The sequence below is a fragment of the Fragaria vesca genome, linkage group LG5, assembly GCF_000184155.1.
Source record: "Fragaria vesca subsp. vesca linkage group LG5, FraVesHawaii_1.0, whole genome shotgun sequence".
NCBI lineage: Eukaryota > Viridiplantae > Streptophyta > Magnoliopsida > Rosales > Rosaceae > Fragaria > Fragaria vesca.
Window position 1 is genome coordinate 20,687,575 of NC_020495.1, and position 22,723 is coordinate 20,710,297.

The 22,723-nt window shown below is 36.3% G+C and overlaps 2 protein-coding genes across 2 annotated transcripts; one reads left to right on the forward strand and one right to left on the reverse strand.

Annotated features, from left to right (window-relative positions):
- The first annotated feature begins 742 nt into the window (after positions 1 to 742).
- Positions 743 to 6,455, forward strand: LOC101296963 (inactive poly [ADP-ribose] polymerase RCD1-like). The gene is made up of 10 exons (XM_004300156.1): positions 743 to 872; positions 1,312 to 1,415; positions 1,514 to 1,550; positions 1,631 to 1,725; positions 2,171 to 3,424; positions 3,713 to 3,954; positions 4,767 to 4,864; positions 5,510 to 5,695; positions 5,778 to 5,873; positions 6,102 to 6,455. Exons 5-10 carry the CDS (start codon positions 2,292 to 2,294, stop codon positions 6,150 to 6,152), a joined length of 1,806 nt encoding a protein of 601 aa, XP_004300204.1. The 5' UTR covers positions 743 to 872; positions 1,312 to 1,415; positions 1,514 to 1,550; positions 1,631 to 1,725; positions 2,171 to 2,291; the 3' UTR covers positions 6,153 to 6,455.
- A 1,451-nt stretch (positions 6,456 to 7,906) lies between these two features.
- LOC101293311 lies at positions 7,907 to 22,271 on the reverse strand. Its single transcript, XM_004301610.1, has 11 exons — positions 21,396 to 22,271; positions 21,132 to 21,245; positions 19,435 to 20,634; positions 19,110 to 19,286; positions 10,256 to 10,446; positions 9,983 to 10,177; positions 9,634 to 9,695; positions 8,911 to 8,977; positions 8,687 to 8,805; positions 8,180 to 8,356; positions 7,907 to 8,019 (listed from the first exon to the last, which is right to left on the reverse strand). The coding sequence occupies exons 1-11, from the start codon at positions 22,269 to 22,271 to the stop codon at positions 7,907 to 7,909; spliced, it is 3,291 nt and encodes a 1,096-aa protein (XP_004301658.1).
- Between the last annotated feature and the right edge of the window lie 452 nt (positions 22,272 to 22,723).

Consider the following 22,723-nt stretch of genomic DNA (forward strand, 5'->3'; position numbering starts at 1 on the left):
ACCTTCAACGGTTTTAGTTTGACATAAGCTGGACCGTTCAAGATCATTAAAACTAAATCAAACTTTTGAAAGCCTTAACGATCACCAAATCATATGAAATTTTGTAGAGGTGATCTACTCATATAGACCTAAGATATGAACGGTGGAGATGTAAAAATTCAATTGGGAAGTGGTGTAATGCCCTATCCCTAGAAAGTGGCCAAAAATAGGGATCCCTCAATGGAAGGGGGCTGTAGAACTGTATGCCTATTGATGCATTATATATGTCATGAAAGCTAGTGTAAGTGTAGGAATAACTGTAACCATGATCGTTACCAGAACCAAGGAGATACAACCATTACGACATTTTATAACTACTTAGTATTTATAATAAATTTTCACAACACGTAACATTTCACTGTCTTATTATAAATAATTCACATGACAAACACCTGTTTTATGTTTTATTGACACCACTTTTATTCCACAATGACATTTCTATTTATACTTTCACTGGTTTGTCCCCACGTCTCAAAAATATAATTAAATTTTTATTTTGCAATTTTTGAACACCGCCTTGTGCAACACACACCTTGGGCAACACACCAATGCGAACCTTCCATAATACACTTTCACCCGCACGATCAACTCAACGGCTCCGATTCAGCGGTTTATACAACTAAAAGAGAGACCCACCGCCTCCTACAATACCCTATGAGAAGAATATTGGAGAAATCAGAAATTGCTAAGTTGGTTCGGTAGGCTTAACTTTAGCCTCACGTTCTCAAAAGTCGAAACGTTTCTTCGCTGGCTTCAAATCAAACTAGGTTTTCTGAGCCTCCTTTGATTCTCAGTCTTTAGGGCTTTTGTTCAATTTCACTGGATCACTTCAGGTCCTTCCTTCTTTTTTCTGTATGGACTTTTTTTTGTTGTTGATTTTTTAGATCCATCTAAGGGCTCTGATCTTGGTACTAGTTTGATTATTCTTTGACGTTTTGAATTTGGAATCACTGATTGTTGTGTTGCAATTAATTATCGTTCTGAAATTGTATTGCTGCAATCAGATTCGAATTCATTTTTTGTTTTTTTTGTTTTTGCTTTTAGTATTTGACTTTGGTGATTTTAAGGATTCAGAATGTAAATCCAGTTCTAACAACTTGATTTTAGACAAGTTAATTATTATGTGAATAATTATGGTTTCTGATTTAACTGTTGAATTTCATGATAGACTCGTATAATTGAAACTGAGAAATTACTCTTCATTTTAATGGTTTTGGCTTCAGTCTGTATGATTTGTTAGAATTCGTACTCATGGTGCTGTCTTCTTTGCAGGTTTTATATTCAGATTCACCGTATTTGGGTAGTCAAACTCATCTACAGAACTTTCAAGCTCACCTCACAAAATTACTGAATACAACTAGTGGTAGAATAGATGTGTGAGTGATTTTATATTATTTTATATTTTTTTAAATTTACTTCATATCAGTGTATTACATAGAGATTTTTCACTGAGGGTGTGTTTTGATTGTTTCAGGATCGATACAGTTAATTGGTAGGAGAAACAAATAGAGGTAGTTTCTCTTGATTGGTGTTTTTCTTCCTGCATTTGATAATTTTTAATTCTTATCTTCTTTAGTGGGTTCTGTTTCAGTCATTGCAAGAAGAATTACCATTTTCTGGTTACTCGCACATATACGTTGTTCAGAAACATGACTTGTACGATATGTCCTGCTACTACAGAATACGGTACGGTTTTGTGTGTTTCTTTTTCCTATGGTTCTGTTGTTTATATTTGCTTCTTTCACTTAAGAAGGGGAAGTACTTCTATATTCTTGTGCCTGATTTTGAACCGACACTCGAAGTTAGAATATTGAACTTCTGTGTTGTAAAAGATGTTATACATATAAAACGTGCAACTTATCATTATAAATTGCTTGGGTGTTAAAGGCATCATGTTTCACCTGTTTCTTTTAATCATTGGTGGTGGTCGGAAATACCCAGCTTTTCTTTGCCTTTTTTATGTAGTGAGGTCAATAAAAGTTATTATCTTTGACCTGTATTATGGAACTGGACGTGTAGCATGAAAAGATATATGATTAAGCTCACCAGTAAATACTCTTACATGCAGATTTTACCTTCTGGTAAATGAATTAGAATTAGTATAATGAGAGATGCTATATCTTAAATGCAGGCTATGCAAATTTGTCTCCATGGAACAATTTCTCCATTCCCGGAACTGAAGAAAAGTATTGTACATTGTTTTTAGAGCATTTAGGATTTAGTCTGTAAATAGGGCTTTTCCGTATAGATAAATGGAAACAGACAGGGTTAAGGTCTTGGATGATGACCACCACAAAATAGTTGTCAATTTGAAGGGGAAAAGGGCAACAAATAGTGCAGCACTTATAGTCGGAGCTAGTCGCCCAGTGTTGTCTCGACAGTCCAGCTCACCTTCATCGTTTAACAAACTTGGCAAGCGTAAGCGATCTAATGAATGCAGAAACAAGTGTAGATCAAACTTCAGAAGCTCCGTGCTAAAAAACTATACAAATTTCAGCAAAAGTGGGCTTCCTCAGCGATTTCTATACTATGAATCTGGGGACTGGATAGACTTTCCTCATGGAGTTGTTGACTTGGTCAGGGAGCACTTTCGACTGAAAAATGCAGTTATAAATGTGGATTGGAACGGCTGCCATTTGTTGCTAGATATTCTGTTTATGATACAGGTGGAAATTAAAACAGGTCTAGTAAAGCAAATTGCTTGGATTGATGAAGCAGGTTCTTGTTTCTTTCCAGAAATCCGTTCTTGTCATTTAGAGAAAGAAAAGTACTGCCATTCTAAGTTACAGAGTGATTCACCTTATGTGCTGAACGAAGCAAATGGGACCCAGGAGATCACTTTGAAGCTTGAGATTGGACTAACTGGATTGAATAGCTCCAATACAGAGGAATGTGTTGAGGAGTCGAACAGTCCTGCTAAGAGGACTAAAATTGAACAAAACCCTCTGGGTAATCGAGACGATAGGGATGTAAATGACTATTGCAACCAAATATCACATCCCAAAATACAGGAAATCCATAAGGGAACTCGACATTTTGATGAAAACATAATCCCCAAGTCTCCAATTTTGGCTGAAACACTGGACTCTAAGTCAGTACGAGACATATTTGATAAGGGCATTGGTTCCTCTGTGAGTGCATGTATAGTAGAGATGAAGCAGTGCTCGAGTGATTTGATGCAAGCAAGAGCTGAGCTGTTCCATAAGCAGGTTGAAATAACAAAGAAGTACCGCGGTGATCCTAATGTTCAATATGGTTGGATGGCTGTTACTAAAGATGCCCTTCCTAACATCATGTTGTATGGACTTGGGCATGGCGGACCCATGATTATGTCCTCATATGGCATTGGAGTTCACTTGACATCTGTTAATTATGGCCATATCAGGTTTGCACATATTTCCTGTCTATCAATTCATTTATCATATTAAGGAATTTTAGTAGAAGTAAGATGTTGGTAACAAAATCATCTATGATTTTTTCCTTTGTCCATTCGATGTAAAAGTATTAGTACAGTACTTTGTGCCTCCTCCTCCCCCAAACAAAACTTATTTCTTCCAAGATCCAGATTTTGGTGCTGTAGTGAAGCCTTTTATGCTCTCTTTTTGAGGATATATATTCTTATTTCTACTGTAATTTGCTTTGTCAGAGGTTTTACTGCTTGTTTTCTTGACAGTGCAAGTAACTGTGATGATGACGAAAATGGGGTGAGGTACATAATGTTATGCCGTGTTATCATGGGAAATGTCGAATTGGTCAATCCCGGATCTGGACAGTGCCATCCCAGTTCTATACAATATGATAGTGGAGTTGATGACCTTCAAAATCCACGCCATCTTATAGTTTGGAGTATGAACATGAACACCCATATTTTTCCGGAGTATGTTGTCAGTTTCAAGACATCTTTGAATGCTGAAGGTTGTATATCTCTCCTCATATGCTAGTTCCTTGTTTGATTTTCAGGTGTGCTTGCACACCCTGTCTCCTTTGAACGCCTTTTTTTTAACAAATTTCTTTATATTTTTTTTATGTGTTTTATATTTTAACTTTACTCTTCATCTGAGAATGTTTTATCACATGTACCCACCTAAAATTGCCGCACCTCTCAAATACTTGAAATAGGAATACATTCTATTTTCTGGAAATAAATGGTGGGATTAACCCTCGAATTCTATTGGTGATGGAGAAACTTGATCAGCTGGCTCTGTGTTTAACTTAGGTCATTTTTGGTACTTATAGGTTTACAGATAATAAAATAATAGTAGATGAATTTCATACCTCTTGGTTGGAATATGCTACTCCCGCAGCCATAGGGGGTTATATCTGAAGAGCCCTATCTGGAACTATGTAGTGGTGTTCACTTGCTTGACAATCGATTCCCAACCAGTAAGATCATAAATTTAGACCTATGTAGTGGTCTTTCTTCTAATCAACCTAGATGAATACTGTTGCTGGGAACAGGAAGTGGCCATTGGGGTTTGGGTTTAGGGTTATTCCAACCTTTTGTCTGATCAAGTTTCTGAGAGAAAAGAGAACAAATGCGTTATGACTTATGACTATCCTTTTCTCTTCATACATCTACATATGCGTTATGACTTACTGTTCCACATCTCTGGTGTGTTTTTTTACTTTCTGGGAACCTTTTGCTTCATGTAGACACTTTTCTTTAGATCATTTTTGCTTAGAAAATATAAGTATTGGACCACTAGAACTTTTTGTTGCTACTACAGGGACCATGGTTACTGAAAGCAGAGGTCATCTGTCTGGAATTACAACTAGTGATGAATGTTCAGGCCATTTGCAGTTTAACTGCTCACCAGTGGAATCAGTAAGCCCTCCATCGCATTGAAACTTCAGTTTATTGTCTTCTATTTCGACTAATAAGATCATTGTCCTTTTGTTTGCAAGTATGTTAGATATTGGTCGTCTTTGCTTTAGCTAATTGATGTGCAAATAATTTGTTGTGCCTATCCAACTTTAAAGGAGGACTTGTAGATATCCCAAACTGCCTCTTAAATTCAATTGATGAAGCCATAACTGTTTGTGATACTTTAGACACCATCAAATCCCATAATGATTCTCCTTTATGTTCTCAGTTTTTTTTTCTCTTTGTTTTTCCGGTATTTTTTCTCTCTGAAATCTAGTGCGCCTTCAGAGGTGTTCCTCTGCTTACCCATCTGCTTGACTTTGCTTCTCCTAATACTGAAGTAGAATGTGGGGCTTACTTTGTTCTTGCTTAATAGTTGTGTTATATTCATTGACATATGGAATTTTCTAGTTTTAGCCAAAGGATGGTTGCCGTCGGAACACCTTTGTGTCAGGTTCAAGTCAAAGGGTGGAATCCTGGAATCCTTTGGAATCCTTTGTGTCGGAACACCTTAAGCAAGCATCCACAAGTTGTATTCTTGAGGTGTTGGTCTCCTTTGTCACTTTTCAGAAATACTGTCTGATACTTTCAATTCTTTTTCTGTAGGGGAGGCATTGTAGGCCAGCTTTAGAATCTGAGAAATCACAGGAAAAGCCTGTTGGAATTGGCTCAAGCTCTTTGGCAGCTCCAAAATCCCCATGGATGCCGTTTGCAGCGTTATTTGAAGCTATTTCAAAAGAAGTTACTCCCAAAGATATGACGTTGGTTAATGCTCACTATGACCAATTCAGGGTATGTAATTTTGAATTCTTAGTATTTAAATGTTGGAGATAATTTCGTGTATCATGATTCTTTCTCGTGGTAACTTTATTAGAGCAAGAAGATCAGCCGGGAAGATTTTATTCAGAAATTAAGAGCACTTGTTGGAGATGCCTTGTTGAGGTCAACCATAATGAGCCTTCAGTGCAAGGTAATGTCATGCATATTAGCATTTACTGGTGATAGATAGCATGAATATTTTAATGTAGATCAATGTTGTGCATTGTGTATGTTTGTGGCTGGTGATTTTAATTATTATTATTATTTTTTTTAAAAAAAGATAGGCCGTACACGTAAAATCGCTATAGAGGTTTTATGATGAATAATTTGTATTTATTGAAGTTTATAGTTATCAACTTATGACTGGTCATTTTTACAGCTACCACCAAGATCTGCATTCCCTATGAAACTGCCAAAGCAGGAAGAATAAGTTGATGCTGCTTAATGTTAACTGTTGTGGTCTGGCTGATGTTTGGTAAGGTTGCTGCTCCCCTAATGTGTCGACATGATGTGAACCATATTACCATTTGACAAGTGGAAATGGCTATGTTCTTAAAGTAGTTTGTCGTATAAATTTTGAACTGATCTATGCTTTGTACTGAAACTCTGGTTTGAACTCTGAAGTGTGAACTCTGAAGGAATCATGGAATTTCAAATCTAGTAAAATCCATTTGTTTAATATCTGTTGGATATTGTACCTTTCCAATTCAATGACTTTGGCTGGATCTCATGGTAAAGTATGTTGAACAACTAGTAAAAATGTTTGGTAAGCTGAAATTTAAGCCAACATGCGCCCGCTCTGTGAATTTCCACAAACTAGCAGCCTTGTATGATTATGAGTACCTATTTTGGCTGTATAGCATCTAAATTTGAACATCAAATAGTCAGACTGTCTGCTCCTATTCTAGAAGGAAAAGGTTGACCCTTTCCTACTTCCGCTATTTTCGGTAATTTTGACGTGCGTTAATCTTCAGTATCAGCATTTGAATATGAATATGTTTAATTATAGTTAATCTTTAATATCAGCATTTGGATTTAGTTAACTGTCCCCAAATACCACGTGTGTAGATGGATGTGATATTTAGTGGTATAGGGATTACAGTGAATATGATTAGATTTTTCGTACGTCAAACAGACTAGGGACACAAGCTTTCAGTATCCATGGCGATATTTCTGGCGATTCCCTGATATTCAATCTAGTGTATGAAATTTGAGACTATATAAAATATTTGCAGCGCAGTGTGAAGTAAACCAGTTACATTCATAATAAATGCAATGATACGAACTTGACATTACATTTTATTTTTGGTCGTCTATTTGTTCCAAGAGACGGAAAGGAATTTTTTTTTGTGCATATATCAACTGAGATAAAAGCTGGCAAGTGGGAGAGCTTCTTGGAGTGATGTGTTTTCTTGGGTGCCTGCTCTACAAGCTGGTAAACCTATGAGTTTGGTGATAGCTGTGAATGAAGTATCTGTGGTCATCTGCAAGTATTTGGGATTCTGAGAAACGACAGAGATTGTGGAGGATGAGGAAGTTGACTAGGGATGGCAAGTTTTCGGTAGAGAGCTGGGATAACAGTTCAGATGTTCTAAGAATATGCTTCATATTATAATCATGTTAAAATACTTGAAATTTTGGTTTTGTTGTCCAGTTTTTCAATTTGATGCCCAAACTTCAAAAGTATTTGAATCATACAGTTCGTTAACAAACCAGAATGATCAGGTACTGAAGGTTTCTGCTAGACAACATGCTATTAACAGAAATATGATGCGTACTGGCATTTGAGAACACACAGAGACCAAGACTGATCAGTTATCTAGTTGAACCATCGCACAGAAAAGACCTGCCGCAATTGTAAGTAATTCAGCTCAATCCTGGAAAGGAGAATTAGCAATATATGCTTGCAAACTAGGTGATTTTCAAGTTCCTAATGACAACTGATATGTTGAAGCAGGGTGGTGGGCGTGACAGGATGGAAAAGTTCATTCGTTTTTGGAAGGCACGAACCGAGGGAAGTCAGTCAAGTGAGAATAGAGCTAGCTTTGTTTGGAGTAATAATATACGCTTACAACAATGGTAGTTCACAATATATGTTTGCACTTGAGCTACAAAACTATAGAACTCATCAAAAATTCATGGAAGAATTTGGATCAAAAACTCTGATGTAACGCAGTATTGTTATTAGTGAGATCTACCTGGAGATGCATCATCTCCAGCTGAAGGATCCCACCCAGGAGGCTTGATGTTTGGCCAGTCACCTCGGCATCCCAAGCGTATGTAGAGGCTCTTCTTACCTTCATAATACACCAAAACGAAAGGAGGTTATAGGCATTATACAGAATTATAGTCCCTACTCCTTAATTGACGAAGTTGCCACCCTTTCAGGTTTACTTTACTTTGGAGAAGAAACAAAAATAGAACTAGGAAAATGGGAAGCAAAAGCTTGTGATGTACCTGGAAGCTTCTTGTCTGACAGAACTAACTGTTTAAGAGCACTCAAGCATGCCTGCGCAACAGTTTTAACGTGATCTGCATCCCAACCCTGTAGCTTGACAACAACGTCTGCATTTGAGTAAGCTACTCCACCATCTTGGATATGACTCCTGGCCTCTTCCTTTGCAGAACCTTCATCTGTATATATAGAGATGTTTCAAGAAACATGCTGCGAGAAATTAATTGCAGACAATGACATCCAAAGTTACAGACTACAATGGATGTGGGTGATGTAACGCTTCAGCATGATTCACAATGGGGAGTGCAAATTAATTTTGTGGATCACATCTTATGGATTTTTTTTTTGTCACTGGCATGATGAAGCTAATGACTTGTGGTTTTATCACTTTATGGTGCCTAATGAACCTAAAAAACAATTTACAAATGATTGACAGCCACTGGAAGCTGTAGGAGTTTCTTATACATAAGAAGGCAAGCAAAGCAATGAAGGAAAGATCAAAATGGTACCTGTAGCATCAGTTTGTGACAGCCAGATAGTAAATCCTGCGTAAAGATGGTGCCATTTATGAGCTCTTCCAGCAGCTCCGTGCTGGCCTCCTAATGTCGCAATGACTGCCCTAGCATGACTGTAAAGACCAACATAGCCTGTTAAAAAGTATTCATTGTACACAACCCTCCACCCTACAAAGGGAGACAGAAAAAGAAATCTATTCAGATTTGAGAGATAGTACCTACTTAAACTCTGTAATATAGCACTTTCTGCTTCCACTACAGATTCAGAACCTTCAGCAAGCAGCCCTGGAATTGGTTAAACTTGTTAGTTATGATGGAACGATTGGTTATTGTACAGTATCCTACCTATCTACAGGGTTATTACTAGCAACTAGATCTTTCTTAGGGTAGTGTGTTTGTCCAAAGAGAATCATCCATAAGTAAATTTCAGCTTGGATATACAAAAGGAGTAACAATTTAAATCAAGATGCTGAAACATCTCTGCCTCTTTGCAGAACAAAAGCAATTTTGCTGCTCGTTTATAAAGAACTCCTAGCATACAGTAACAACCTAAAAACAAATCAAGACATTAATTTGTAAAACCCACGTACAGTCATTTTATGATGCAAAACCACAAAAAATAAATCAACCATTCAGTAACTTTAAATGTTTCATTTATGTTTCTTCTTTAGATGAAAAATCAAAGTTTAGACACATTCCATATGCATCATAGGCATCTAGCCCATTATTGGTAATCTGAAAACTTCCTATTTGTTCAGATTTGTGTACTTCATTACTCCTCAATCTGTCCTGAACATTGAACACTGACAACTAAGTTACTTAGGGCACACCCCAGGAATAAGTATGATGGTGATACTGACTGCTAGTTCAACTTTCAACAATGGCATGTCAACCAAAAGAAGCACAGCAAGTTGAGGTCTAGTATCCATCTAAATACTCACATGAGTCAACACTCTGCTTGGCATATGCTTCCAGCAACTCCTTTGTAGTGAGTGGCGTATATCTGAAATCAGGTCAACCAAAGAAACCTATTAAGAACCAGAAGACACAGAAGAACCAAGAATTACTTATAAGTTTTAAGATGAAGGCATGCATCACCTTGCAGATCTCACTTCCTATTATAAACAGTCACCATCATGAGCTAAGGTTACTAAGTTGCTACTTACTAAGAGATGTAACTAGAAAAGGGGAGAAAATCCAGCAAAATTTATATATGACATCTTGGATGGTTGAATATCAACAATTAGATGTGATCTCTTCTCAATATTAGTTTTGAATGTAAAGCATTACCCCAGACCAACTGCAAGTTCTTGAGCCACTTTCTGGTTAATTTCAGTTGAATCCCCAACAATGTAAATTGATGTTCCTTTCAAAAGTTGCATAGATCCCGCAGTTAAAGACTCCCATGACTCGACAATGTCAGGCCATTTTAAATCTGGATCATGCTTCTTCAAGTTTATCACTAGCTGATCTTCATCTATATACCTGCTCAAAACAAGAATGATTCATCTAAACACAGATCTAATCTGGTTATAGAATTTCATGTGATTTAGTTTCACAAACCATATTGTTTCAGCAGGCTTTATTTTATCAAACAGTTGATTAGTTTCCATAAGTGTGACAAAGGACCCAGAGTGCTGTACTTTTATTGTTAAAGACGAGCCATTTGCATCCACAAAAATGTCTCTGGAGCTTGTGATGTTTCGTCCCCTGAGCTGTAATCTCAATTCCACCTCAGTAGAACCATCAAGAAACTGCATTGATATTTCACATAAATAGTATATATGAGACAAAACAAAGTACAACTGTTGTAGGACAACAAAACAGAAGCCATTTTTAGAGAAAAACAAGTTCCAAAAGGATGAATTTTGCTTCATTAGTTATCAGAGTTTATCAACATATGTTCAAATGAAGTTGGATTCTTCTTGTCAAGCACACAAATACATGTAACTTGATCATTTACAATAATAAAAAGGACCATATATGGATAAAATACTTGACAGTGCAGCCTAAATTATATACTCTAGTGAATTTTTTGCAGGGAATACTCAGTAGCAGACAAGAAGACTGGAAGCGTAAGCAGATGATCGCATGTTATATATCTAAACTTCGACCAGTTTTATTTGTTGGCTTAACAATCAATAATTGGTTCACCAAGATTACGTCCAAGGAGATCATAAACACATTGAATAGGAGTTAAAATGCATGCATATGTAAGCTTTCACATCTCGATCATTTGGATCTCTTCGAAGCCCCCAACAGCCCCATCAAGTTATTTTGAGTATCATTTGGTTCTAGCTTTGAAATACATCATAAGAACCTGACAAGTAGGACTGCCAGGTGTGTTTTATATAAAATACATTTTCAATTCCAAAGATAAAAGGGTTGGTTTGATACTTTGCAAACTGACTAAACTCAGATATGATCTAGAGCTTCTAGCAAGACTTGCCACAGTTTAAGTGTTTTAATTGCAATAAAAGCATTTGGGTATTTCCCAACTATCATACTGGTGAGAGTAATTTGCAGGGACTCAAGTACCATATCCCATATATATTCAGCTGTAACTAGTTAAGAAAAGCACAAGTAAGCAAAAGTGTGAGATGGAAATACCTCGTAGTCCTTGAGGGTAACGGGGGCGGTGGGGAAGCTTTGGGAGGAGAAGACACGAGGGAGGGGGGTCTTTAAACGGCAGCAGCCAACACGAGATGGAGTTGTTGGTGGGAGGGAAAGGTAATTGGTGATTGCCCATTTGGGTCTTGAGAGGTTTTGGAGGGAAGAGGGTTGCAAATAATTGTTGATTAAAGCAGTGGAAGTGGTGGTGGTAGCGGCCATTTCTGTTTGAAAAATTGAAATGGGGGAGACTTGGATAAGAGGAAGATGAGGACTCCAAGCAACTGAACCGTTGCATGGAAAATAGAAGGAAATATGGCCGACGACACATCTGTCGGCAGTGTTTTTGGGAAATAATGTGGTCGGATTGACCATGTTTTACTTTTTCATTGGGACCTCTAAATTTGCTCACTTTACCTCATCATATTTTGAATTATTAAATGACATATATATCATCTTACATAATGACTATTAAGGACAATAATTACACAAAAATAAATATAATATTTATTCTTTTTAAATTTTCCAATTCAATAACAATGAATTGCCTGCTTTTATTATTTTTCTTATTGATTGTCATTTTCTAATTTTACTCCATAATTATTATAGCATTTATATATATATTATAACACATACCTTGTTTTTTTTAAGATAAAAGTACTCTTCATGATTTGAATTAACTTTGCTCTGAAATTATGTCATTGAAATTTGAAATTCTTTCTTACAATTTGATAAAAAAAAATGAAGGTCTAGTGACATTTCTAAAATTTTAATTAATAAATAATAAAAATAATAAAAGTGAGGTTAGAATTCTAGCTCTTCTAGAGTGGTATCTCACTGATGGCTCTGGCCCCCCCAGAAGGGGGCCTTATGCAAAAATAAAAAATCAAGAAATGGAGGTCGGGAATAGATGTTTGCGTGAAAAAAAATAAATAAAGAATGGATGTTCGCATGCAAAAAAATAAAAAAGAATAGGAGGTCTAGTGAATGAATAAGTGGTGCAATGAGTAATATATTGAAATATATGTGAATTACATAAACAAGGTTATTATAGGAATTTAAATGGAGGTCTAGTGAACAAATGTTTGTATTTAAAAGTAAAATAGAGGTGTAGAGAGAATGAGAGGTATATTAAGCAAATTTAGAGGTCTCAATAGCCGCACTCTTTTTTTTTCCTTTCTTTGGCTATTGTTTGCTTTTGATGCCTAAAACTGCAATTCTTGAGAGGAATCGATACTTGGGCTTTAGTACAACCGCTACACACACTGGTTGTGTATATATATACTCTCTTTTAGCTCTGAATCTTTGATTGTCCTTCGTTTAGGATCTATTTTTGGAAATGAAAGGATTTCATTAAGGGACAAAGCTCATACCAGCCCTAACTAGGGTCTGATCCGATTTCGTACATGAAACTAAGAGCAACTCTAATGAAGTGGTTATTTTACCTATGTCAAATTTAAATTTAACTTCTGACAACTTCCCCTCCAATTAAAATTTCAAATAAATTTATTTGTTATTTCTTTTCTTTTATTGAAGTAGTATTTTATCTTATCTTTCTTCTCTCCTAGAACTCTTCTGGTTCGTCTCTTCTCCACTTCTCAAGCCACTAGACCTCTTCTTTCCCAGACAAAGTCTTTCTCCACTACCAGAACTAATTCATGCCAAACAAACTCTTTAGTTCTCCCAGTCGTCCTCCATAATTGAATTCTCTATTTTCTGATATTTCTTTCCATGAACTCTTCCTCTCCAATTTCTTCTCCTTTCAAAAAAGTCATCCCTTCGTCTATCTTCCTCTCTTTTATTTCCTCCATCTCTGCCCAGATCTTCTTCTTATCTTCTGTAAAAATCTTCATGCCCATATTCAAATATTAGGCAACCCACGAAAATTAGAAGTCAAGAACAACATATTCAAGCAGATCGGCACATGAGAGGTTTTGGGTATGTGTAAGAAGAAAGAGAGAAGGCAAAAGAGAAGAGAAGAGAGTTGATCAAACAATCAAGAAAAACAATTTGACAACTTCTTCCCAGCCTTTGCGCCAGGTAGAGTCATTCAGGATAATATCCTCATAGCCCATGAACAGTTCTCTGATTTCCAGAAGAAGAACAGCATAAATGGCTCTATGGCCGTTAAGTTAGACCTAGAGAAAGCTTATGATTTCTTAGACTGGCACTACATAAAACTTTGTCTTGATAAGTTTGGTTTTCATAGAAATTGGATTAATTTAATTCTACAGTGCATTAGCTCAGCTTCTTTTTCCATTATTATTAATGGAAGGCCTGAAGGCTGGTTTAAACCTTCTAAAGGCATAAGACAAGGTGATCCCCTATCACCTTACATCTTTATTCTTTGTATGGAGCCTTTAATCAGAAACCTTAATCATTTAGCTAAAACCTCGAAAACCAATGTTGGTTTGCTTTCTTCTCCATGTGGGTTTAGAATTTCTAATCTAGTTTTTGCTGATGACTGCCTTATCTTTGCTAAGGCAACTAATAAGGCTGCAAAACATATTTTGGATAGTCTAAAAGCTTTTGCCAAAGCCAATGGACAAAAAATAAACTGTCATAAATCCTCCATCTACTTCTCTCCTAAAATCTCAAGCTCTATCAAAGTAAATATCTCCAATATTCTTGGTATTTAGCAAAAGCAAACAATAGGCAAGTATCTAGGAATACATAATGTTGTTTTCTGGAAGGATCCCTTAAATGCTAAAGAGCTTCTTTCCAAAATCAGTAATAAACTTGCTGGTTGGAAGGGAGGAACTTTATCAAGAGCAAGAACTAGGAAGACTCACCCTGATTAAAACCAATCTGGCTGGAATGCTAAACCATGTTATGTCTGTTTTCAAGTGTAATAAAAAGACCACTAGTGCTATAGACAGAGAAGCTAGGAACTTCTTCTGGAGTTCTAGTGCAAAAACTCCCCCTGTGGCATGGGAAAAAATTTGTTCTCCAAAGAGTGTAGGAGGTCTAGGAGTTAGACCTACTGCATTCTATAATAATGCTGCTATAGCAAAGTTAGCTTGGAAAATCATTACTGATCTAAGTAATTGGTGGGTTCAGATTATGAAAAGAAAATATCTGAGAAAAACTAATTTCTTTCAAGCGAAGAAGAAGTCTAGCTCTTCTTTTGCTTGGAAAGGAATTATTGATAGTAGAGATTTGATAAATAAGGGCATGAGATGGACAGTGGGTAATGGGAAATCCATCAAGTTTTGGACTTTTCATTGGATTTTCCCCTTTCCATTGGCTAATCTCATTCCTAATAGACAAAGAGACTCTATTAACTAGGAGGAAAATGTAAGTGATTTTATCACTAATCATGCCTAGAATAAAGCAAAGCTGCTCCAAGTCCTTGACTGGGAGATTGTGAAACAAATTATAGGTATTCCTATACCCTCAAATAATCAAGAAGACAAGTTTATTTGGGTACCTGCTGCAAACGGTAGGTTCTCAATTAAAACGGCAGCTTGGTTGCAATGTAACAACATGGAGAAACATTCTCAAACTAATATGCTAAATAGAATGTGGAAGCTAAATATTCCTCCTAAAATAAAAATCTTTTGCTGGTTGCTTTTTAGAGGTAGACTAAAGACAAAGGATAGACTTGCAAGATTTACTTATTTAAATGATAACACTTGTGTTTTGTGCAATTCAGATAATGAGACGACCGAACATCTTTTTGGTACTTGTTCTTTTGCTTCTGAGGTTTGGAGACTATCAAACCTTTATTACCTCTTTAATAACACCTCTGATTTTCTTGATAATATGAAAACTTCCTTTTCAAAGAAGAACTATGATAAAGATGTTTTTGCAAAAGTCTTAACCCTTTGCTGGCAAATCTGGAAAGCCAGGAATGATTTTTATCTTTCAGGAATATCAATACAAGACCGCAAACTGTGGTCTCTGTGGCTACAACCATTCGAAACAGTTACAATTTATATAATCAAGCTTCTCTTGGAGGTGGTCCTTAACAACCCCCTGAAGTCATCACTTGGCTTCCCCCTCCAAACAGGACTGTGAAGATAAATTTTGATGGTTCAGTTTCAAGCAATTATGCTGCTTCAGGAGCCATCATCGGGGACTCAAAGGGCAATCCGATTCTTGCAAGCACAAGGAATTTGGGGAGCACGTTGGTCCTTGTTACGGAAGCCACTGCTTCAAGGGATAGTCTCCTCAGTGCGAAAGAGAAAGGGTTTACTGATGTTGTTGTGGAATGGGACTCTAAACTGGTGATCGATGTTGTGACTCAGAAAATCAACCCCCCTTGGAGAATCCATCAAATTGTGGATGATATTAGGAAAATTGCAGAGAGTTTCAGCTCAATCTCATTTCATCATGTCTACAAAAAAGCAAACTTTGTGGCGGATGCAGTTGCTAGCTATAGACATCAAAACTCCTCCGGTAGAGATTGGGAGGACAACTTTCCTAGAAGAGTTGTTCATTGTATTAGATTTGATTCCGTAGGAACGGGATGCCTTAGAGGCAACTCCCTGTAGTTTGTATGTTCTTGTTTTCTTATCAAAAAAAAAAACACTTCTTCCCAAACGGTCAAGTTTGACAATGTGAAGAGAGTTGTCAAATCCACATCGGATTTGACACAACCGTTGGAGTGAATTTTCCGGCCATTTCTTTCTGTTGAGCCTCCACCCTGTCATTTGACAGGTTCGTTGGAGTTGCTCTAAGTGGATTAGTTCGAAACTACTTCTCGACAGAAATAACATGAGCAAACATTACCACAAACTAAAATACAACTAAAAACATTAAGGGCCACCGAACAAGCCCAAAGCAACAAAAAAAAAAAAAAACCTAAGCTGCTTCTAGCTATCATGCGCTGACGCAGATTCGCCGACGAGTCACTGGAAGTAGAAACCAAGAAATTCCATGTCGTATATAGCCGACGACAAATAGATCTCAAAGCACAAATCAAAGGTAACCCAAAAATCCAAGCAGCGTCTTTTCCATCCAATAGACCCAAACCAAGAGAGTGGCGTGACTGCGGAAGGAGGACCGAGAACAAGAGCTGAGAACCATAACTATAGAGAATCGGGGGTGGTGAACCCATGCGTGAGCACCCATATTCAGAAAGATAAGTGCTTTGCATTTTATCGTTGCAACCACCAAAGCTTTCATGGATTTTGGAACTGAAAAATGAAGAACTGACATGGGATTGGGTGAACTCATATGCGGAATGATATGAGATCGATTGCCTTATATAACTAAAGAGAAGGAATGATAAGGAACAAGTTCCTCCCAATCTGAACAAGGTTAGAAAATTGCTGGACATAGCTAGAATATTGCTGGACATTAGCCAAAGAAATCCACAAAAGGGAAAACCACCACAAAGGTGAGAGAACAATAAGCTGCTGAAAATAATGAAAAAGGGCCTCCCCCAACCCATAGCCTTGCATCTAGATCCATAAAGGACCAAGAATGGGGCAGAAGGTAATGGGAGAAAGACATTTTTTCATATCTACTTTCTCTCTCTACAGGTTAGAGAGAGAGGCTGCGATAGAAAAGTAACATTTAGGTGTCTGTTAAGAAATGATAGTATAAGAATTTTATTCGTTTAAGATCTATTAGTGACGAGGATACATTCTTACACTTTTTCTATTGATCGTATTTTAAGTGAGAGTGTTTAATATGGTATGATGAAAAGAATCACTCGGATTCCCAATGAAATAACATGTATATGCTATCAACGTGCAATGACCTTGATTACTGACTACGACGGATTTTCTGATATCATGGTTGTCCTTTTAAATTTTGGGTGGATATGGGTGGAAATTGATGGAGTTCCAGCGGCTCTGATGACCGAGATATTACAAATCTGCAATATATATACTACTGATTCTATTCAATTTCAATCTGAAACAACACAGTATGATAAACACAAATACAAATAAGAGAAAAGGTTAGAGAATCTGGCCTGTGAGAATCCAAAGAAGTATGCCCTGTGAGAATCCAAAAGAGGCACGATGTCGCTGTCCTAAGGCGATAGACGCCTCCCCTCGTGTAGGTATTGGCGGTCGTCTAAGCACTCCAAGATACAACCCTTAAACCTCACAAGAAGTCTAATCCGCTTCACACGCTCACGGTAGACGGGGATGTCAAGTTTTTATCAATTGCCCAGAATAGAGAGTATGAATTGGTGTAGATAGAGAGTCAGTAGAAGGAAGAGGAAGAAGAACAGAGAAAGAAGAGATGTCGATCTCTTGTCTGAAGAAGAGTCCAATCTTATAAAGACTCTTTTTACCTGTTCAAAAGAACATGACTCCTTGAAAACCAAAACAGATGACTTTTGACACTTAAAAGAAACAGATAATAATAATAATAATAATAATAATAATAATAATAATAATAATAATAATAATAATAATAATAGTTTTGGATCTTTAAAATATAATAAAAAACCAACAATCCCCCACAAGATTCAAAACTTTCAGAACTTAAAAAAAAATATGGGAAGATTGATAAAAAGAATTTCTGGGCAACTTTATATCATGTAATAGGTGCAGGTGTCTTCCGGACTTGAACGTACACTTAGTGTAAACAAATTTCATTTGAAGGAATCGTAGAGAACTATGTCTTGATCTAGACCCCTTGTAGCCAAATTACACATTGTCACACACACAATATTGATACATACACTTTGACGCGGGTAGCGCTATTTATAGCCTTGCGCTTATCTTGATTATCATGAGAGTTACTAGAGAGAAGCCCATCTCTCATAGCTGCGGCCTCACAACTACTCTCACTTAGGTGAGTTTCTCCAAGAGTACATGTGACTTGTACCCTGCGGGAGTATGCCCGCCTCAAATCTCATTCAAGGTAAAACCTTTCCTCTATTTCACATATCATCAGTACTAATGTCATAGGGATGAGCAGAATATATATATAAATACATATATGTATATTGTACTGGAATTTAAGTCACGCAATATGGATTGTTTGTACCCATTGAACCTCCTTCATGGGATCTCCAATCACAGAGGTTGGGTTGCTTCCCTAGGTGACTTCCTTATGGGCTTAAACCCACCCCCCTCGACAAATCTAGGACAACACCCCTAGATAAACCTTTGGTCAATTGATCAGCAATATTCATTTCAGATTTCACAAAGTCTAAAGATACAACTTCTTTATTTAACAATTTTCTCACTGATTTATATCTAACATGGATATGTCTGTTCATCTTTCTATTTGAATGTTTTTGCTTTACCAACTCTATCACAGCTTTGTTGTCACAGTGGATAGAAAAAGCTGGAATAGGCTTTCTAATCAAGGGTATTTCAAGCAAAAAATCTTTTATCCATTCAGCCTCAGTACATGCAATATCTAGTGCTACAAGTTCAGATTCCGTAGTACTTCTAGTAATTATAGTTTGTTTCTTAGAACCCCAAGATATGGCAGCCCCTCCTAACAAGAAAACATATCCAGAAGTTGATTTTACATCAGAACTATCAGAAATCCAATTTGCATCACTATACCCTTCTACTACAGAAGGAAATCTTTTATAGCAAAGAAAATAGTTTAAAGTACCACTCAGATATTTAAAGACTCTTTCTAAAGCAGTCCAATGATCATGACTTAGGTTATGAGTATATCTACTAAGTCTACAGACAGCATAGCATATATCAGGTCTACTCTTATTTGCTATATACATCAAAGAACCAATCATTTGTGAGTATTTCAATTGAGACACAGGTTCTCCCAAATGTTTCTTTAAAACAAAGTTAGGATCATATGGTGTTGAAACATAATTGCAAGAATGATAATTATATTTCTTTAGCATCTTTTCAATTGCACTAACTTGATTTAAAGTAAAGCCATCAGAAGTCTTCTCTAGTTTCATTCCTAGGATTATGTTAGCTTCACCTAAATCTTTCATATCAAATTTCTTTGATAAGTAGTTTTTCACATCTTTCACAATCTCTAAACTTGTTCCAAACAGCAAAATGTCATCAACATATAGACACAATATAACACACTGCATGTGCATCACATTCTTTATAGTAAACACATTTATCATACTCATTGATCTTAAAATCATAATCTAGAATGACTTTATCAAACTTTTCATGCCATTGTTTTGGAGCTTGTTTAAGACCATATAGGGATTTAATTAATTTGCAGACTTTATGTTCTTGACCTTTAACTATAAATCCCTCAGGTTGCTCCATATATATTTCCTCATCTAAATCTCCATTCAAAAATGCAGTTTTAACATCCATTTGATGAATGACTAAATCATGTATAGATGCCAAAGCTATAAGAGTTCTAATAGTAGTGATACTAGAGACACGTGAGTAAGTATCAAAGTAATCTATACCTTTCTTTTGAGTAAATCCTTTTGCTACTAATCTAGCCTTATATTTATCTATGCTACCATCAGGTTTCAACTTTTTCCTAAAGACCCATTTGCAACCAATAGGTCTAGTTCCAGGAGGTAAGTTGGTTAACTCCCATGTGTGATTTTGTAGAATAGACTCAACCTCACTGTTTATGGCTTCTTTCCAAAATGGAGCATCTGAAGAAGCCATAGCTTCTTTATATGTTGCTGGATCTCCCTCAATATGAAATACTACAAAGTCCTCACCAAAATTCTTTTCTTTCCTCATTCTCTTAGATCGTCTAATTTCTTCTAGAGATTCTGTTTCTTCAACTGCAGGATTGCTAGAACTAGCAGTATCTTTACTAGCATTAGAGATAACTCTATTTACTGTTTGATTTTGAATTCTAGACTTAAAAGGAAAGATATCTTCAAAGTAAGTTGCATCCCTGCATTCTTTTATGGTGTTATTGGAAATTTCTTCAATTTCAGAATTTATAACTAAAAATTTATTTGCAGTACTATGGTGAGCATAACCTAAGAACACCGCATCTACAGTTTTTGGTCCAATTTTCTTTCTTTTAGGATCAGGAATTAGGACCTTGGCTAGACACCCCCACACTTTCAAGATATGAAGATTTGGAGTTCTCTTCTTCCAAATTTCATAAGGAGTTTCATCATTGTCTTTAACAATGACTCTATTTAAAATAAAACAAGCTGTTAGTAATGCTTCCCCCCACCATTTATCAGGTAAACCAGAACTCAAAAGCATTGCATTTACCATATCTAATAAAGTTCTATTTTTCCTTTTAGCAACTCCATTACATTGTGGAGAATAGGGTGGTGTTACTTCATGTATTATTCCATGCTCTTCACAAAAATCATTAAGATCATTGGAAGTGTATTCACCACCCCTATCAGACCTCAATCTCTTAATTTTCTTTTCTAACTGATTCTCTACTTCAGTTTTATAAACTTTGAACTTGTCGAATACTTCATCCTTTGTCTTAATCAAATAGACATAACAATATTTAGAGCAATCATCAATGAAGGTAACAAAATATTTATTTCCAGCTCTAGTAGGTGACCTATTAGAATCACAAACATCACTATGTATAAGCTCTAGGACCTGGGTTGTTCTAACAACAGACTTAAAAGGTTTCTTGGCTTGCTTGGCTTGGACACAAATTTCACATTTGTGTTTTAGGTCCAAGTTTGATTTAGGAACTAGGTTCAGTTCCATCATTTTCTTAATTTTCATCATATTAACATGACCTAATCTTCCATGCCAAACATTACAAGTTTCAAGATTAAAAACTTGAGTAGAAACAACATCTTGATATAAATTTAATTTAAACAATCCTTCACAAACAAAACCTTTACCAATAAATACATTATTTCTGGTTATTACAACCTTGTTTGATTCTAATACAACTCTATAACCTTGTTCCACTAAAGCAAACCACAAACTAAATTCTTAATGGCTGTGGGTATGTGTCGCACATTCTTTAAGCTTAAGATTTTTCCAGATGCCATCTTCAAGTCTATGTCTCCAATTCCATATACTTGTGCGACTGAATTCATGTTGAAACCAGTTACACGTCCTCCACTCGATTTCTGGTAAGTTTTAAAAGAATCATGGTCAAGACACACATGTATGTTAGTTCCAGAATCAAACCACCAAGTTTTACTTTCATAAGTAAAATTGACTGAAGGTTCATACTTGAATAATGGTTGAGAGGACTCTTGCTCCACTATCATATTTACTTGAGCTTTTGGACCATTATTTGCTTGAGACTTGATCTCCTCAGTCTTTTTGTAGAAGCAATTCTTTGCCATATGATTGGTCCTCCCACAAACAAAGCAAGACATCTTCTCTCTCCCTTGATCCTTAGACTTCTGGAATTGTTTGTTATGGTTGACTCTATTGTTCTTAAAGTTCATTCCCCTAGGCTGAAAGTTATTTCTCCCATTTTTATTGTGGAATCTAGTCTTGTTTTGATTATGGTTTCTCTTTCCCACAACTAAATTCACAACAGGGGTACTCTCAGTTTTTCCCTTTTGATCTACCCTTTGTTTCTCTTCTATTCTAAGGGAATTCATAGCTTGACGGAGGGTGAACTCTCCTTGTTTATGCCTAAGAGACTTAGCATATTCATTCCAAGATGGAGGCAATTTATCAATAAGGCAAGACACTTTAAAGTCCTCACTGAACTTGGTTCCTTTCTTTTCTATACCTCTTAAAAGTTCTTGGTACTCATGGATTTGGTCTCCTACAGATTTGGTTTCAACCATCTTATAACTATTAAAGTTAGAGACAGTAAACCTATCAACTCCAGCATCTACAATTCCATATTCAGCCTCTAATGCATCCCAAAGTTCTTTGGCTGTGGATGTTGTAGAATGATACACATCGTAAAGATGGTCAGACAAGGCACTTAAAATTCTATTATAGCAATGATACTCTATATCCTCTTGGCTAAACCAAGAAGATGATGGTTTGTTTGGATCATGCCCTTCAATGGCAGACATAAATCCAAGAACAGACAGCCAATATTTCAACTGTTTTTGCCATCTACGAAAATGGTGTCCACTAAATTTTCCAGGTTTGACACTAAGAGCTTCTTGATCTAAGTTTGTCATTTTAAATGCTAGAACAAGAGAGAGATTAGATATATATTACTAGCACACTGTGAGAACACACACAAAAATGTCAAAACCAGAAACCAAATGCATAGATGCAAAGCCTATATTTATATGCTACAAATAACTAATCAACCTGAGGTAATTGCGAACAAATCAATAGGCTTTACTTTGCTGCAGAATTTCAAGTATAGATATAGGTATACTACACTAATGTACCAAATCGCCACCAATGTCAAATCCGTTTTAATATTTCTAACTATATATCATACAAGTACAGTAGACTATTCAACTATATATACCAATTCTCAGAATCACAAATCAACAATCAAAACAAACCCCTTTTCTATATCGATCAAAATAGAACCAAGTAAAGTAAACATCTATCGCTTTAGATTATTACAAATCTGCAATATATATACTACTGATTCTATTCAATTTCAATCTGAAAC